This window comes from Euleptes europaea, chromosome 3, assembly GCF_029931775.1.
Source record: "Euleptes europaea isolate rEulEur1 chromosome 3, rEulEur1.hap1, whole genome shotgun sequence".
Classification (NCBI taxonomy): domain Eukaryota; kingdom Metazoa; phylum Chordata; class Lepidosauria; order Squamata; family Sphaerodactylidae; genus Euleptes; species Euleptes europaea.
This window is the reverse complement of record NC_079314.1, coordinates 1,834,667-1,853,376: the sequence shown is the minus strand read 5'-3', so window position 1 is coordinate 1,853,376 and position 18,710 is coordinate 1,834,667. Positions and strand designations below refer to the sequence as shown.

The 18,710-nt window shown below is 49.4% G+C and overlaps 1 protein-coding gene across 2 annotated transcripts in view; it reads right to left on the bottom strand.

Moving 5' to 3' along the window:
- Window positions 1–18,710, bottom strand: part of MEGF8 (multiple EGF like domains 8) — a 66,201-nt gene that overhangs the window by 9,976 nt on the left and 37,515 nt on the right. Inside the window, exons 24-36 of one of the 2 annotated variants that reach the window (XM_056846019.1) lie at window positions 16,712–16,844; window positions 14,242–14,456; window positions 13,107–13,217; window positions 12,428–12,546; window positions 12,117–12,321; window positions 8,230–8,401; window positions 7,408–7,571; window positions 5,095–5,239; window positions 4,400–4,634; window positions 3,487–3,619; window positions 1,934–2,144; window positions 1,034–1,248; window positions 223–430 (exon numbers count right to left, since the gene is read on the bottom strand). In XM_056846019.1, coding sequence (XP_056701997.1) covers window positions 223–430; window positions 1,034–1,248; window positions 1,934–2,144; window positions 3,487–3,619; window positions 4,400–4,634; window positions 5,095–5,239; window positions 7,408–7,571; window positions 8,230–8,401; window positions 12,117–12,321; window positions 12,428–12,546; window positions 13,107–13,217; window positions 14,242–14,456; window positions 16,712–16,844 — 2,266 coding nt within the window. The remainder of the gene's footprint in view (window positions 1–222; window positions 431–1,033; window positions 1,249–1,933; window positions 2,145–3,486; window positions 3,620–4,399; window positions 4,635–5,094; window positions 5,240–7,407; window positions 7,572–8,229; window positions 8,402–12,116; window positions 12,322–12,427; window positions 12,547–13,106; window positions 13,218–14,241; window positions 14,457–16,711; window positions 16,845–18,710) is intronic. The other variant, XM_056846020.1, reaches the window with a different exon arrangement.

Here is an 18,710-nt window from a genome sequence, read left to right as displayed (position 1 = left end):
CAGAAGTGTATCCCCCATCCAGTAAGCATGTCCCTCATTCTTGTTACTCAGATGTAGAACTCAGCACTTATCCTTGTTGATTTGCATCCCGTTCACAAGTTGGAGATGCTACGTTTGCAACAGGGAGTTGCCGGCCTCCTAAGTGGCAGGTCACATTCCCACTCGTCTCCCCCCAAGGAGATGCCCCAGAAATGCCAGGGCTGGGTGCTGTCCAATACCTACCATGGTGAGGGCCGCTCAGCCCACCCTCCATACAGTGCCCTTTGCCGTTCTCGCCCCAGAGGCCGCACCAGCCGCATCGGGGCTGTTGGATGCAGAGAGCGCACTGCTGGAAGCTGAAGCAGGCAGGGGAGCAGCTCTCAGCCCCACTCAGCACTCGGCCGCACATCCCAGCTGCGCAGCGCATGGGCAGGTAAGTGGGGCTCATGCACTGCGAAAAGGAAAAAAGAGAAGGTTAGCCCTCACTTGCTGCAGTTAGCCTTCACTTGCCAATGGGCAGTGAAGGTTAACTCTCTCACAAACAAAACACATGGATCTTCACCATATTAAATCCCATTACAAGGATTAAGTAGTAGTGGGTGACGAGAAAGACCTCTGCCGGCGATCCTAAAGAGCCACTGAGAGAGCAGAGAGAGCCCCTGCCAGTGTGCTGTAGTGGTTAGACTGTCAGTCTAGGATCCAGGAGACCCAGGTTCAAATCCCCACTCTACCATGGAAGCTTGCTGGGTGACACACTCAGCCTAACCTTCCTGGCCGCCTCTGGGACAGTCTAAGAATCCAAGAACACAAAAAGAGCCTTTCTGGGCCATGTCAAAAGTCCCTCCATCCCAGAATCCAATTTCCCACCACGGCTAGACAGGTGCTACTTGGGAGCCCCACCAGCAGGACACAACAGCAACAATTTCCTCCTGTTGCCCCCAGCTGACATTCTAAGGTATGCTGCCTCTGAACATGGAGGTTTCATTTAACTATCACAGCCGAGAGCCACCAAGACCCTCCACGAACAAGCCCGAAGAAGACAAAGAGGAAGAACCTGGTGCAAGCTGACGCTCCAGACGCATTGCTGCCAGCCCCCGTCAGCCCCCTTGGAGCTGAGGCACTCCTCACAGGAGCTGTGGTTGTGGCAGGGTGTGGGGCAGGCCAGTGGGGGCGAGGACTCCACGGGCATTGGGGAGACGTTGAGGAGCGAGTGGCTGAAGCAGGTCCAGTCGTAGGTGGGCTGGACGCTCAGGATGCGGCGGGTCTCCCCTGAGGAGGGCGAGAGGCGGTTAAATCCGGGGGGGCATTGAGCGGGGGCATTGATGATGAGGGGAGGGGCATTATCTAGCAAGAGGTTCCCTGTTGAAATAGGAGAGCACAGCCCCGCTGGCGGGAAGAATCTCCCTGGTGGATTAAAAGGGTTTCCAACCTCCAGGGGGGACCTGGAGTTCCCCCGCTATTCCAGGGGATCTCCAGAAGAACGAGATCCGTTCCCCTGGAGAAAATGGCTGCTTGGGATGGTGGACTCTATGGCATTATGCCCTGCGGATTCCCTCCCCAGGTTCCACCCCCCAAATCTCCAGGTATTTCCCAAGCCAGAGCTGGCAACCCTATTGATTAAGGAAGAGAGAAGGCGGGCACTGCCAGCACTCTCTCTGTCCACCCCCACTCTCAAGCCACACACAAATCCTGCACCACCCCCAGCTGGCCCTTTCCCCCAAGGCATTCGTTTGCCTTTCCTTCCCCAGCAAGCAACGCAGACCGATGGCCAGTCCAGTCCAGCATCCATGTTCTCAGCCCCTCCCCAAAGCCTGCAGCCCCTCCCTCCTCCCACACCGCCCTCCCCTTCCACTCTCGGCACAGCCTCCTTTCCCAGGCTTCTCCACCACCCTGCCCAGCCCTCCCAGTCGCGGTCGTCCCTCCCCCCTTCCCCCAAACCGACTCCATCCCTCACCAGTGCGCTTGAACTGCCGGGTCCACATGCATTTCCCCGAAGCTGTGCACTTGGCGCAGTCTGAGGCCTCGCAGGAGATCTCCGAGCAGTTGCTGGCCACAAAGATCTCGCGCTGGTTGATGCGGCAGTCGTTCTCCGAGGTGCAGCTGCCGGTGCTGCCGATGCAGGCCCCCTCAGGGCAGTTGGTGCACCACTTGCACTGCGGCAAGGCCTGGGGGGAGGGGGGCAGAAAGCAGGCGTCAAAAGCTCTCTCCCAGGGAGACGGTCGCTCGGGGATCTCAGCCACAGCTGCCGGCACCTAACAATTATCCTTCCCTTTCTCAGGTGAAGTCAAGGGTCCCCAAACGTTTTGAGCCTGTAGGCACCTTTGGAAATGCTCACATAGTGTGGTGGGCACAGCCACAAAATACTGCCACAAAATGGCTGCCACAGCTTACCTTCAGTCACCCAGTGAAGATCCTTGTGTGCTGCCAAAGCAATGTTTTTAAAAAGCACAGCCAATCACCTCTCCAATGGCCAATCAGAAGCCTTGCTGGGCAAACGCCCCCCATGGTCCTGCCTGCTTTCTAAAAACACTTACAGGAACCAGGAAAAATGTCTGAAGGTGCCATGGCGCCCACGGGCACCAAGCTGGGGATCCCTGATGTAAGTCATCTGGCATACCTGCACCTCCTTGTGATATATTTATTTAGAAAATGTATCCCTTCCTGCCCAAAGAAGATCACAAAGTAAAAATAACACAACAAAATCATTACATCAGCAGCATAAAAAAGACCATAATGAACAAGCCCCCAAAACTAGCCAGGACTTTAAAAAATCAGCATAGCCTAACAGAACAGGGTCTCAGGCTGAATGCAGATTACAAAACAGCTAAAAAAAAAGGTGAGGGGAACAGCTCAACTGAAGACCAGGATAGAAATGGAAATGTTCCAGCCAGGGACCTAAAGGAAAGTAAGGGGTTGCCAGCTGAGTCTCAAGGGGGAGGGGCATTCCAAAGGTGAAGTGCCACCACTGAAAAAGCCCCGTTTCTAGAGGCCGCTCGCTTGCCATTTGCAGGTGGGGGCACAGAGAGCAGAGGTGGGGAAGACAATCTCAATGGGCAGGCTGGACAATATGGGAGGAAGCAGAAGTCCTTCGAGTGATCTGAGCGACACTGATCTGTAGCTGCACAATAGAGATATGATGGGGTTGCATATCAGAAGCTCTGTGATCCTTGGCAAACATAGGAGGACATTGTCATTTTCTCCTTGCCATGTTTTCAATGGTTGTCCACTTGGCATGCTGGAACGTCAGACTCATCTGCCAGTTTTCTGCTTTCCTCCCATTCATTTCAGGTTAAAGCAGGAACTGGTGAAGTTAGGATCATATAATGCACTGTGATCCTAAAGCCATAACACCCCCCTACATAAGAACACACACACTAGGGACTCCAGGAATGCCAAGTTCAAGGTTCTCAACACAGAGACAGGAGGCGCTCCACGGCGCTCCCTGCAGGCTGAACTGTGTCGTCGTCCCCCCCCCCCACACGGAATGCTGGGCAGGAGGCCACTCACGGGAATGCCCAGACTGTGAGCCATGGCCCGGGGGTGCTGGGCGAGGCACTCGCTACACGTCCTGAGCCGACGACACTCGTCTGCGGACCTGGGGGTGGGGAAGCAGGAGCCCCCCCCGAAGGAACAGCCAAGTCTGTGGACAGGAAAGAAGAGAAGCCATAAATGTTAATGGCGGCCTTCTCCTCCGCCCTCGTCTGCTGCTGAAGAAGAAGAGTTGGTTTTTATACCCCGATTATCTCTATTTTTGAGGAGTCTCAAACCAGCTTGTAATCGCCTTCCCCTCCCTACAACAGACACCTTGTGAAGTAGGTGGGGCTGAGAGTTTGGAGAGAACCGTGACTAGCCCAAGGTCACTCAGTAGGCTTCATGTGGAGGAGTGGGGAATTGAACCAAATCTTTTGCCTCAGCATTGACCTGGATGGCCCAGGATGGCCTGATCTTGTCAGATCTCAGAAGCTAAGCAGGGTCAGCCCTGGTTAGAATTTGGATGGGAGACCAGCAAGGAAGTCTAGGGCTGGTGCGCAGAGGCAGGCAATTGGCAAACCACCTCTGAACATCTCTGGCCTTGAAAACCCTACAGGGTAGCGGTAAGTCAGCTGCCACTTGATGGCATTTTCCGCCACCACAGGAATCAATCAGTCTTTCAGGAAGATACAGGAGTCTGTTCCCCGACACGCAAGCAATGCCTGTTTCCTGAAACCTCTCTTTCTCACTGTAGAAAGATTCCAAAAACTGGAGGCACCTGAAGGTGCAGGTGAGAAACCACATGACCAGATCCACAGGGACACTAACATACCTCCCAGCACCGGCCATCTGAGAACCAACAGATTGTAACTTTTTGTTTCCCAAAGATGGCCACTGTTCGAAGCTCATCTTTGCCCCCACCCCCCCACCCCGCCCCAGGCACACAAACCTCTCGCCAGTATCCGCTGACAGGCAGCTGGCGTGGCACCAGGTACAGCTGGCACCGGATGCGTTGCAGGCTTCAGGGCTGGCGAAAATGAGGCACGGGTCAGAGGGCACCGAGAGAGCCACCATCCGCCCCAGCGCCACGCCGCTGAAGCCTCCAGAGAGGTATATCCGGCCCCTGACGGCAGCCACGGCATGGGCAATGGACTCCATGATGGGCTCCCCCACCACTGCTGCTGCTGAATGAGGGGTGGGGGGAGGAGAAGGGTGAACAGCAGAAGAGAAGGTCAAATAGTGAAGGGGTTTTGCTGGCTGGGTCAGTAGCACAAGATGAACGTGAGCCACCCCCTCCTGCATAATGTGAGTGGGTGAGAACCAGGCGAGGGCTTTAATGAGCCTGCTCCTCCCCCCACCCACTTTTCCTGGGCAGCTTTTGCCTCCGAGTCCGCTCCTGTCCATCCCCCTGCCCCGGCGCATTGGTATCCCATGCTCTTGTGCAAATTATAGAGCTTTCAGAAGCCCCATAGACTTGCCCTAAACTAACAAGAAGCCCCATAGACTTGCCCTAAACTAACATTGTGACCCTTTTGCTCTGCCTCTGCAGGAGCCGGGGATTGCAGTCACCTCTCTGCGTTGCCAGCAGAAGCGCTCTGGATTCCTGGCTCTCCAACCTGGCCCTTATCCACCCTTTGCCTTTACCTGTGCTGTTGGGCAGGATCCAGGTGTTGCAGTTCAGCTGGTAGAAGAAAAGGTGGTTGGTGAAGTTCTCACGCTCTGTACGGCCTCCGATCACCACCATAGTGTCCTTCAGGACTGCAGCCACGTGGAAGAAGTGAGCCAGTGGCTAGAGGGGGAAGAGAGAGGGGGAGGGGGAGGGAGAGAGGGGGGGATCATACCTGGATAAGTCTGGCCAACGTCTCTCTGTCAACCCCAAATATCAACACTCCCAAGTGGATGCTTAACTTGTCCCCAACCCCAGGGTCACATCAACATTTTGAATATCTGATCTAGATGATTAGTACAGGTTGAGTATCCTTTACGTGGACTGCTTGGGACCAGAAGTGGTCCGTATTTCGCATCTTTCCATATATTGGAATATTTTGGAATTTTTGCATATACACAATGAGATATCTTGGGGATGGGACCCAAATTCATTTACAGCAGTGGAAAAGAGCAAGAGTCCAGTAGTACCTTCAAGACTGTCACAATTTCTGGCAAAGTATGAGCTTTCGTGAGCCACAGCTATTGAGCTCACGAAAACTCATACCTTGCCAGAAATTTTGATAGTCTTTAAGGTGCTACTGAACTCTTTCTCTTTTCTACTGCTATTGACAGACTAACACAGCTACCCATCATGATCTAAATTCATTTGTGTTTTATATGCACTTTACACACATAGCCTGAATGTAATTTTAAACAATATTTTAAATAACTGTGTACATTGAACCATCAGAAAGCAAAGGTGCAACTCTCTCACCAGAATACCTGTATCAGCTGTTAAACAAGAGCAACAACAAACAAACTAACAATGGCAGGGTTATCCGGGCTGTGTAACCGTGGTCTTGGTATTTTCTTTCCTGACGTTTCGCCAGCAGCTGTGGCAGGCATCTTCAGAGGAGTAACACTGAAGGACAGTGTCTCCATGGTTACACAGCCCGGATAACCCACAAGAACCAATGAACTCTGACCGTGAAAGCCTTCAACAATATTTTTATAACAATGGCAGGCTTGCAGTCTCCACCTACAATGCAGCGTACACTGAATTTTATTTTTTTTGGAAATACTGAAAGCAGGCAGCACAGATCTGCCTACACGCCGGCTCGAAGGGTCCAGTTTTTGGATCACTCCGGATATGGGATGTCCGGATAAGGGATACTCTACCTATAGTAATAGCAGCACAGCCCTTTCAACTGAGGAGCAATACCTTTCTGTCTCTCCCATACTCCTTGTAGGATCTGCTTCCTCCACAAAAAATATGGCTAGATTATCGTGGAACGCAGGAAAGAGCCATTTTCTAAATCTGATTAGTTCCTGATGTGAAAGCCAGCGCAGTGTAGCAGCTAGAGGGATGGACTACTATCTGGGAGACCCTGGGTTCAAATCTCCGCTCTGCTTGGAAACTCCCTGGGCAGTCCCATGCAAGCCCTGCTAAAAGGAATGGGGGCTGTGGAAGATCCTGGAGGTTCCCACCCATCTCAATGAGGCCTTGTGCGGGAGAACTTCCTGATGCTGTGCTCCATTGTTAATGAGCAAGAAGAAACTGTGAGGTTTTTAGAAGTGGCATAATCTACCATTTCTCTTCTGTCAGCATTCACATGCTAAGGTGAACAGGTATGTGTGTGGGCGTATACCTTCTCTCTCTCTCCCATATCCCTCACCTTGTTCTGCCCAAAAAATTATCCTCAGCTATGGCCAGAGGATATCCTACTTTTCACAACCAGTAGGAGATGGCCGGATCGCCCCCACCTTGTGACACGGAGGCCTGTTGTCTCGGTTCATACTGCAGTAAATTCCAGCACTGTGGAACCCAGATGGGCCAACCCTTCGCACCAGAACACTTTGGGTCAGAACACTTGTCTCAAGCTCCAGACCAGGTTGGGAGGGCCTGTGTTCTGAAGCCTCCTGAGCGTCACTCTTAATTCCGCCAAGGATTACCAGCCTGAGGCTGGCCACCAGTGGCAGGGCTCCCTGTCCACGTTGGGGCCTTGCCAGCGACGTCACAGGCAACATGGTGACATCACTTTCACCATGACCCAGAAGTGACATCATCATATCACCAGCAACGCTGTCATGTCCGCCCCAAACTCTAGGGTTTAACCATAGAGTTTTGGGCAAATGCTAGACCATCATCTGACACAATGACATCACCTCCGGGGCCTGCTGAAAGTGACGCTCTGGTGTTAGGGTGATGTTAATCCCCCCGTTCTCCCCCCCTCCCACTGCCCAGCTCAGCAGTGGTGGGAAGGGACGAAGGGGGGCAGGAAGTGTCCTGCCAGACGGCAAGCGCCTCACCTTCGGCCCCTGAGAAGGGGCCAAAAGGCTCCAAGTCAGGTTGGGGTAATAAAGGCTGTACAGCTCCGGAGACGCTGAAACCATCTCCACGTGGAAGCGGTGGCCGCCAAAGACGTAGACGGCATCTGTACCTTCATGGTAGACTGCCGAGTGTCCGTACAGACCTTAAGGGGAAAAGACAACAAGAAATACTTAGCACCTATGCAGGATTTTCTCTTCCCCTGTAGTCCTAGCAATGCCTACAACCACCTTGTAAGTTGGAACAGTATTATTATCCCATGTTGCTGATGAGGAAACTGAAGATGAGAGATAATCCCTTGCCTAAGGCCATCTGGAAAGCCTGTGTCAGAGACGGAGGAACTTCCTGGTTCATAACTGAGGCTTTTAACTGCTATGTAGTATGTGGTGTTGAACTGGGTGTGGCAGATAGGTGGAGAAGACCACCCATGGGTCGTGGAAAAGCATCTGTGGCTCAGTGGAATAGCATCTGCATTGAATTTACAACTTGGTGATGCTCGTAGATGGGGGTTCTATGTGCTAGTTTGTGTACATGTCATGGGGGTGCTGAGGATTCGGATTTGTGCCTCTCCCTGGCTGTCAATTACATAGAGACAGAGTTGTGGTGTGGAGGCAGACATTTCCAGAGGGGTTAGCCCCTCTCCAGTTTATGCCTCATGCAACAGTGGTCCAAGGAATTCGGGCGGTCAAGGAAATCATGCACTTGCTCGGGGGTCATACTGCAAGGTTCCCTTCCAAAATTTCTGACCCTGTGACCTCCTGGTTACCCCCAGAGCCCCACACTGGGGTTCGTGGATGCTCTACCTGTTGGGGGCGTTCCAGCCTGGTTCCCGGCGTGCCAGCTCTCTGACACCACGTTATATTCCAGCAGTTTCTTGTTGAAACCATTCTCGGGAGAATAGCCACCAATCAGGAGCAAGGAAGAGCCCTGCCGGGCCGTAAGCGTGTGTCCCGCCACGGCCGGGATCAGGGGGTCCTGGAGGGATAAGAAGAACAAGAAGACAAATGTCAAGACTCAAATAAGTGGGATGAGGAACTGAATCGGGCAGGGCCCCCTTCTCTCTGCCTGCTTGGTAGAATCTGGGTTTCTTTAGGACTGGGCAGAGAGGACCAGACACAAGAGATAAGTCACCAATGTCATCCCTTGATTTCCAATCAGGTTTATTTATTTATTTTCATTTATAGTCTGCCTTTCTCACTGGGTCTGTTTTTAAATAATATTTCTTTACATTCTTTAATTATAAATGAAACCAGCAAATATAAAGAAATATTAAAAAAAGATTACACTTGTGCATCTAAATATTTTTAGATATTTGGAAACATTTCAGAGATGTAGATGCCACCATTATTGTTAAAGTTTGTTATATTTTTTAGTTTTTATTTCTCTCTGGAACCCAAAGCAGATTACAAGTATGACAGAAGAAGAAGAGTCGGTTTTTATACCCTGCTTTTCTCTACCTTTAAAGAGTCTCAAAGCGGTTTACAATCTCCTTCCCTTCCCCTCCCTACAACAGACACCTTGTGAGGTAGGTGGGGCTGAGAGACTTCGGAGAGAACTTTGACTCGCCCAAGGTCACCCAGCAGGCTGCAGGTGGAGGAGTAAGAAAACCAACCCGGTCACCAGATTAGAGTGTGCCACTCATGTGAAGGAGTGGGAATCAAACCTGGTTCTCCAGATTAGAGTCCACCGCTCATGTGGAGGAGTGGGGACTCAAACCCGCCTCTCCAGATTAGAGTCCACCACTCTTAACCACTACACTACAATGGCTCTCAGTCAATTAGTAAGCTGATTCACAACATGTGATAACATTTGAATGTCTCCAAGATGGCGATGGCAAGGCAGCAGCGGTTAGATTATCTTCTCCAATAAAACCTGAATAAGAACTATTTAGTTATCTAGCTATATGAAGCAAGCTGAATTCGGAACAATTTGCTCTGATAAAAAAAGAACAGGAGAGCTAGCTTAGTATCAGGTGTTTATACAGTGCTGTTTCTCTTCTGCTAGTTGATGAGAGGGCTGGGCGTAGCATTTTGTGGAGAAAGGAGTTAGTGTGGCTGCAGTCAAAACACATTCAGCTGTGAATGTTAATGCTGTAAATTCGTTATGAAAGGACTCAGTTTATCATTTTGAGGGAACTTATCAAAATAACCAACCAGCCTTGTATGGCTGGTAGGCTTTGTTTACGGCAACTATTTTAATGGTATGGCTGGCATATCAGCATCTTAGCATACTGAAGGTCTACTAGGGAGATGATTAAATGTGCAAGAGAAATCGAGCGCACTCTCCACCGGCAGCTAAACAGTACAAGATTGGTGATTTCCCCCCCACAAAAAACAACAATGCTCCTGTATGTTTTTGGAAATTTCATGTTGTAAATTGATTATTTGGTGTTGTGTTATGTATTATTGTTATGGTTAAGCTCAAGACCTTTGGTCAAAGGAGCTAGGAAATAAATGGAAATGGAAATTTCATGTATGTTTTTGGAAATTTCAAATAAAAACTTATTTAAAAAAATGCTCCTGCACTTCATCATCATACGAGATGATTTTGTTGATACTGTTATGGATGGAGTGATAGAGGAAAATATTTTTGGGGTAAACCCTGAATCCCAGAGGAGTAAGAAAAATATGGAAATAGCAAATGACAACTTGGTTGACCTGATTTTGTTGATGGCCAAAACAGTTGATTTTTTAGGTAAGGCGCTGGACTCAATGGACTCTAAAATGGACAATTTAATCAGCAAGATCACTGAAATATCCAGAAAAGAGATGGTCTTTACTCCTTATCATCTAATCTTACAACTCCACCTTGTGGTAGAGGCGTGGCCCAAATCACGTGTTCAAAAACACAGGAAAAACAATCAAAGTTGTGGGAGAATCTGACCCAAAAGTATGACAGTGAGACACAAGAACAATGTCACCTAGTGTTACAAAGGAATAAGGTTAGCCTTACTGTGTGTAGCCACAATGGTCTGGTCCCTTCCTAGAGCACCAAGTGGTTGGCTTTAAAGCATTTAAGGACTCTATTAGGGGACCAAGTGGGCTATGTAGATTTAACTAAAGTGGAATTCCTGAATCATCTTAATCATCTGCTTAGTTATAATCAGAGGGAGCTAGTGGGTTATTGGAACCAACTCATTCTATTCCTTGAGGAATTAGAATTGGAATTTCCCTCCATTGATTTTTTAATTGCGGGTGATTTTAATGCTAGGGTAGGTAAAAGTGACCTTGAGCTTGCAAGAGTATTAGGATTTGACACTGACGAATCATTGCCCAATTTTTTTTCTGGTATAAGGCATTCCAAAGATGTCCACATTAATGACACTGGAGTCTGTCTCACAAATTTTCAGATGCATTTTGATAGAGTGATTTTGAACGGGTCATCACCCCTCGATCACCCAGGAGAGTACACATTTGCCTCTGGGAGAAGAAGCAGTGTGGCTGATTATATCTTATGTTCCTCTGCACTAAGGAATCAAGTTGCGACCTTCTGTGTGGAAGACCCCATTGAGAGTGATCATTTCCCCTTGAGTTTATTTATTAATTTTTCCTGTCCTTCGAGCTCATTATTGGATTCCCTTGGGGGTAGTTCTGAGCATGACACTATGCCCAGATTCTGGTGCTCTCAAGCTGCTGCTGATGAATTCCAACAATTAATTAGTTCTCATATTTTAATAGAGCTTAATTGACAGATTTAGATAAAGTCCAGGAGACCATATGATAAGTTACTGGTTTACGTGCTAGAGAAGCTGAGCACACAAGCTCATTGACCCTGGTGGTCCCTTCCAACTCTATGATTTAAGCCAAGTTTCAAAAGGGCTCTATGAAGAAAAACGCAACTAGCTGATCTAACCATGAATGCTTAGCTTTGAAGGCGCATGTTCTATATTGCCAATACAGAGACTCAAACGCGCAGTGTCTGCCAGAGGAATATTTTAAAAGGAAACACCAATTACAGCACCTAATTAGCAATAAGAAAATGAGCTTTGTTTAAAAAAAAAACAGTGGGAACTTCTAATTTGAGCTACAGCTTCTAAAACTCTAGATAATTCTGGGAAATAATCAACGCTTGACCATTATATTGTTTTGTCACACCTTGTGAACAAATATATTGGAGGAAAAAATCTAAACTATTTGCAGCTTTCCTTGACCTTAAAGGAGCGCTTGACTCCATACTGAGATACCTTCTGTGGGAGATAACAACATTTGAATCCTAGTAAAACAAAGCTATTCAGTCCTTCAGCCAGAGGGTTATGAATGATGATAGCATCTGAGTCTGATAGCAAAGATTCATAGCAAAACAACATAATCCCACGGGGCTGGTAATGAAGAAGAAGGAAAATAAAACACATCATTCCTAACGGAGGTCACCTCTCGAGATGATCCCTCACATCACAGCTCTTCTCCTCTACTAGAATGCCCTCCTGGACAATTCGGTTGTGCACACTGCAAAATGAAAGAAGTTCAGGGGGCTTTCTAATAGCCTGAGGGAGACCATTCCGTAATGTGGGAGCCGCCACAGGGAACGCACCTGGCTCTATTATCCTCACCAGGCAACACAAATTATTGGTTTCCCAAACGGCTACACACGCCCAGAGGCATCTGGCCAGCCAGACTTGTCGGTTGGATCCAGCAGGGCTCTGGGTCTTATGTCAGCAGAGACCCGTCAACAGTCTAAGCGAGGCGGATACCTGTACGAGTCTCCACTGCAAGGTGGTGAAATTCAGCAACCAGAAATCGTTGGCTACCCCGTCGGCTGTCAGCCCTCCAAGCACATACATGGCCTTGCAGGAGGGAATGTAGGCAGCTGCGTGGAAGTAGCGGGGATTGGGCCCTGGGCCCCTGTCCTCCGTTCCGGCCAGCATCTGAGTCCAACGGCGTTCGGCGATGGAGTATCTGTGAAGAGGCAGTAGCGTCTGCTGTCACAAAGGAAGACGGGAGTGTGTGTGTGTGACCAGGGAATTGGTCTCCTCTGGGGAAAAGCGTGCCTGCCTGTCTTTACCTGTACACGTTACCCAGCATTCCCTCTCGCAGCGACATTCCCCCAAACATCCAAAGTGTGGAATCTGGCCCCTCCACCATGGTGTGACCCAAACGATGCAGGAACCGGCTGGCTGTGTCCTGGAAAGAGAGGGGCTATATTACTGTGAGAGAACAAGGATCCCCAACGTGGTGCTCATGGACACTCACCAACACCTTTCCTGGTGTCCACCAAGGGTTTTCAGAATGTGGGTGGGGTCATCTGGGGAGTCTGCTCATCAAGGCTTCTGATTGGCTGCGCAGATTTTTTAAAACTTTTGCTTTGGCAGCAGCTACCATCACACCAGCATGAGGATCTTTGCTGGGTGACTGAAGGTAAGCTGCAGCAGCCATTTTGTGTCTGGCTCTGCCTCTTGCGGCAGGCATTTTCTGGTTATGATCACCACAGTATGCCAAAATTCCAAAGGTGCCTTCAGGCTCAAAAAGTTTGGGGACTCCTGGGTTAGATTCATGCGAGAATTCTCCTGGGGGTGGGGAGGGGAAATTAACCCCAGAACATTCCCCCTGCCCACACACAAGTCTGCTTGCTAACCTCTCATGCCGCTATAGAGATTATAATGCAGAGGATAACTTAGAGCCCGCAGTGCAGGAGGTTATGCCCAGCCTGTTCTTAGGGTTACCCAGGAGAGGGCGTCACTCACTGCCGTCAGCTGGGTGTCGATCAAGGTCTCCCAGACGATCTTGCCGGCATCTAGTGGGATGGAGCAGTCTGTGCCGGCAAACCCCTCACTACAAACACACAATGCCAGGCTCTGGAGGAGTGAGAGAAAGGGGCGGTATGAAGGAGGAATCAGGATCACATCTGCCCCAGCGTTGCTCTGGGCGAGCCAGTCAGAAGCTTGCAGAGGCCACTGTAAAGGCTTGAAAACGGCTCCTGCCCCCTCTAAAAACTACCCGAAGCACCCCACCGCAACCAACTCAGGCCCCTCGAGTGCTGCTGCCTGTCCATAGTCTGCTCGTCTTTTGTAAGGAGCTGTGGGGTTCAGGTTCAGGCTTATTGTATATGGCCATAGGACATTACAAGAACGAATAAAAAAAATCCATATAACAATCACTGATAAAAGTTACATTTTGGTACCAGATTAAAACTTAATAAATATGTCTCTCTAACCCGCCAGAATTTATCAAAATACTGGAGAATGACATAGAACATTCCTAAAAATGTAAGTAGAAGAAGAGTTGATTTTTATATGCCGACTTTCTCTACCTTTTAAGGAGAATCAAACTGGCCTCCCCTTCCTCTCCCCACAACAGACACCTTGTGAGGTTGGTGGGGCTGAGAGAATTCAGAGAGAACAGTGACTAGCCCAAGGTCACCCAGCAGGCTTCACGTGTAGGAGCAGGGAAACAAACCCGGTTCACCAGATTAGAGTCTGCCGCCCATGTGGAGGAGTGGGGAATCAAACCCAGTTCTCCCAATTAGAGTCCACCACTCCTAACCTCTACACCACGCTGGCTCTCACATATTCACAGTTATCTGGGAATACCGAAGCATTATATAAACAGCAATGCCACTCCATGGGGTTATGTTACTCTGCCCCAGTCAGGGATTGTCTGCACCTCCAGTGGGGGGAAAAAGACATCTGAGTGCCAAAGAAAGGAGAACTCTTGGGATCTGCCCTACAACTGTGGACAAGACCTCGCACCAAACACCGGCACATGCATCCTGGAGCGGCACCCGAGAGTCCATCGGTTCCCCCTGAGCCATCCCATCCTGTCCACCCCTTCTTCCCCCAACCATCTTCGAGCACAACTCCACCCTGAGTGATTACTCACCCTGTTGCAGACCCCTTGCCCGGCGTGGGCACTGCAGTTGCCCGGGCAGATCTGGAACTGGCAGTTGGGTCCTGTGAAGCTGCCCTTGCAGACACAACGCCCTTCTTGGCACTCCTGGTTGACGTGGCAGCTTGGCCGGCAGCGATGGACCGTGTAGGTGGCGTTGAAGCCCGAAGCCTCACTGGAGTTGGCCTCATAGTAAATGACCAGAAGGCCTGCAAGGACGGGCACAGCATATTCATTTATATCCCACTTTTCTCCTCACAGCTTGAACTCAAAACAGCTTAGAACTTTGTTCTCCCCTCCTGTTTTCTTACAACAATCTTGTGAGGGAGGCCAGGCTGAGAGTTTGGGATAGGCCCAAGGTCACCTGGCGAACTTCCATGAGAGAAGTGGGGATTCGAACCTGGGTTGCCCAGGGTCCTACTCCGACACACTATGCCACACCAGTCACGAGAACTTTCAGTGAGATGGGTACTGGGAATTCTGTGCCAGTGTGGTGCAGTGGTTAGGAGCAGTGGACTCTAATCTGGAGAACTGGGTTTGATTCCCCATGAGCGGCAGACTCTAATTTGGTGAAGCGGGTTGGTATCATCACTCCTCCACATGAAGCCAGCTGGGTGACCTTGGGCTAGTCAGTTTTCTTCAAGCTCTCTCAGCCTCACCTACATCACAACGTGTCTGTTGTGGGGAGGGGAGGGGAGAGGGAGAAGATTGTAAGCCAGTTTTATTCTCCTTAAAAAGTAGAGAAAGTCAGCATATAAAAACCAACTCTTCTTCTTCTTGAAACTGAATTCCCAGATGTGCATGGACTGAATTGGAATTGGGATCATGGGGAGAGGGGACTTAATTTTTATTTATTGTTATTTATAGTCCGCTTTGCTCACTGAGACTTGAGGTGGATTACCACAGAAAAAGTCAGCACAATTAACGGGGTTGAACACCCAATAGACAATGCAAAAGGGTTTGACTTGTAGAAATCTGCAACCCGAGGTAAAGCAAAGTGCAAGTATTAACATGACACATTTAACGAATGCAAAAAAAGGACACAGTAGGAACCTACTTACAGCAACAGATAGTACGAACTAAACAGTGTTATAGGCCATTTATGCAGGGATGTTTCCCCACAGTTACCCCGCCGACTGCTCTGGGGCTTCCTTTCGATTTTGCACGCCTTTCCCCACCACCAGAGATCACCTCGCTCTTCCCATGCATTTCTGTGTGTTTTGCATGTGTTTTCCGGATGTTGTTTTAGCGAGAATCCAGAAAACGCAGGCAAAGCATATGGAAATGCACAGGTAGAGTGAGGCAACCTCTGATGGTAGGGAAAGGCATGCATAATCAAAAGGAAGCCCTGGGGCAGTCGGTGGGGGTGACTGCGGGGAAACATCCCTGCATAAATGGCCATAGTCTACACTCCCTAACCCTTTACCCCCAACTTCTCTCTGAACCACACGGTGACCAGTGCAGTTCTATTTCCTGTGCAAATAAGTCAGCTGTGACTTGATGTCACTTGACACACAATAGGGCCGTACTACAACAATGTGATTTGGAGAGAGGCTTGGGGTGGAAGACTGGGGGGGCTATACTCTTGTGTTCGTATCATCTGTAGCTGTAAGTAGGCTTTTACTATGCAACCTTTCCTTTCATTGAATGTGACGTATGCTTCACCCCTGCTTGGTTTCCAGACCTCCACAAGTCAAATTCCAGTTGCATTGCCTTTGGAATATCCCACTCGGTTGACGGGACTGATTTATTCTACATAATCCGCCTCAAGTCCCAGTGAGAAAGGCAGACTATAAATAACAGACTGCTGAATTACAACTAATATTGAAGCTTAAGACTATGCATTCTCCTGGACTGAATAGAAATTTGGGATTCCTGTCTCATTACCAATGCTGATTTCGCCATGCCTACTATCCCTCTGCATACCACATCTGATCCAATCGTGCCTGCCAATGTCATTTACCTGCTATTGACATGCTATTGCCATTGGGTGTCTGAATTCACTCTTCTCTAATTAATGATAGATGGACGCACTTTATAGCTGTATCTGAAGAAGTGCGCTGTGACACACAAAAGCTCATACCCTGCCAGAAATGTTGTTAGCCTTTAAGGTGCTACTGGACTCTAGCTCTTTTCAACTGCTATAAATGACATAAATAAATAATACATAAAGAGTGCTGCACCAAACTCCTTGGAGAAAGAGCAGAATAGAAGAGTGATGCATAAAATACATGAATATGTAGATAGATTTTTAAAAGGTTTATTTGGGGGGTGGGATTCATGGAGGGCCTCGATGACTCTCGATGACTCTCACCACCATCTGACTGGTCCCCGGTAGGATACAGAACATGGAGCAGAAGAGGGCCACTGATTTAATCCAACAGCACAATCAAGTGCTGGTGGCACATCTGGACTCTCGCCTGTCCCTGCCTTCCATGTACTGTCTCCGCCAGGCTCGGCTTACCCGACAGAGCTTCCACCGTGACCGGGTGGGAACTGCCCTGGCCGCAGAAGGCCCCGATCAGCGTGCGGTCCCGCTGGATCAGGCCCGTGTTGAGGAAGTCGGGAAAACCGTCGAAGGCATAGACGTAACTGGTCTGGGGAGAGAGGTGAAGCACGGGGACTTAGAGTGCTCGTAATTAAAAAGGAACTCTCATTCTTTAAAATCAGATCTGATCTCCCTTCTGCATTCTCCCTTGTCCATGGGTGTGTGTGGAAGATGTCGTCAAATCACAACCAACTTATGTCGACCCCATTATATTTTTTTTAAAAAGATGATAGAATCAAACATATCAGTGCACCTTTGACTGTGGGGTGCTTTGGAAGGGAGGGTCTGCTGTATAACCAGGGGAGGGGAGGGAGGGGTCTGTTCAAATCTTTACTAGTCTTTTGTGGTCCATACAAAATTGCAATATGTCTGCATGACATAAAAGTGGGAAATAATTTCAAAATTTCTGGGTTCCACATTTTTATCTTGGGGGGGGGGGCTTCAATAGGGATGGAATATTAGGGAGGTGGGTAAGGTTGCCAACTCCAGATTGGGAAATTCCTGGAGATTTGGTGGCAGAGCAGGAGGAGGGGGGAGTCTGGGGAAGGGAGCTCTAAAGAGATGTGATGCAACGGAGTCATAGAATCATAGAGTTGGAAGGGACCTCCAGGGTCATCAAGTCCAACTCCATGCACAATGCAGGAAGTTTGCAACTGCTTCCCCACCCCTTCCTCCGTAGCTAACATTTTCTCTAGGGCAGTGGTGGCGAACCTATGGCACGCGTGCCAGAGGGGGCACTCAGAGCCCTCTCTGTGGGCACGTGCGCCATCACCCCAGCACAGAGTTCGCCTGAGTTCATTACTAGAAAGCCAGAGGAACGCGGGGCTGGGCTGCTCCCCTCCCCCTCTCCACGCGCGCCTGAGGGCATTTCTCACATCACCTGCTCCTCTGCCCAGCAGCCCAATGGGAGCGCTTCCTCCCTCCCGTCACATGCGGCAGGGCGGCTCACATGCGGCGTGAAGGTGCGGCGCGGATGGCAGCCTGTTGAGTTTGTGGCAAAGGTGATTCCCATGGTGGGGTTGGAGAGAAGCTAGATTGGAGGGGAGCATAGCTCACAGCATGGCATAGCTGGAGGGGAGCAGAGCGCTCGGGCCACAGTGTGGGCTTTGCGGCGCCTCCCACCTTTCAGTGAAATCCCCTACTAAAAGAGGAACACCCACTTACCCAGCATGTAATTAACCTGTGGAACTCCTTGCCACAGGATGTGGTGATGGCATCTAGAGGGGATTGGACAAATTTCTGGAGGAAAAGTCCATCACGGGTTACTAGCCCTGATGGGTATGTGCTACCTCCTTATTATAGATGTGGGCCACTGTGAGATACAGGAGCTGGACTAGATAGGTCCAACGCATGTACAGCAGAGGTGAATCAAAGGTAGGAAATGTACTCAGATGCCTTTTTCAGAGAAGGCCAAAAGGTCTGCAAATTCAAAAGGAACCCCAGCTGAGAATCACTGCCGTAGATTGTTGATTCAGGGAATATCCATTTTGTTAGTATTAACTAATAGTGTTGGCTATTTTTTGTATAGGGATAGATTTGTTATTGTGTTTTTCTTTTAACACAAAATATGTTAATATATGAGTAGTTTTTTCTAAACGAAAACCTCAGTATTCAGGTTAAATTGCCGTGCTGGCACTTTGCGATAAATAAGTGGGTTTTGGCCCTCGGTCTCTAAAATGTTCGCCAGCACTGCTCTAGGGCGACTGACCTCTATAGTCTGCAGATCAGATGCAACCCTGGGAGAACCCCAGCCCCCACCAGGAGGTTGGCAACCATAGAAGTGGTTCATGGGGACAAGGGGAGGAAGCCCACATCACCCTCTCCCACCCGAGACTCCTGTGTCACTTGCAAAATTTAAAGTGGAAAAACTGTCCTCCTGTTTCTAGGCTAGGGATGACAAACATAAGGCCCGTGG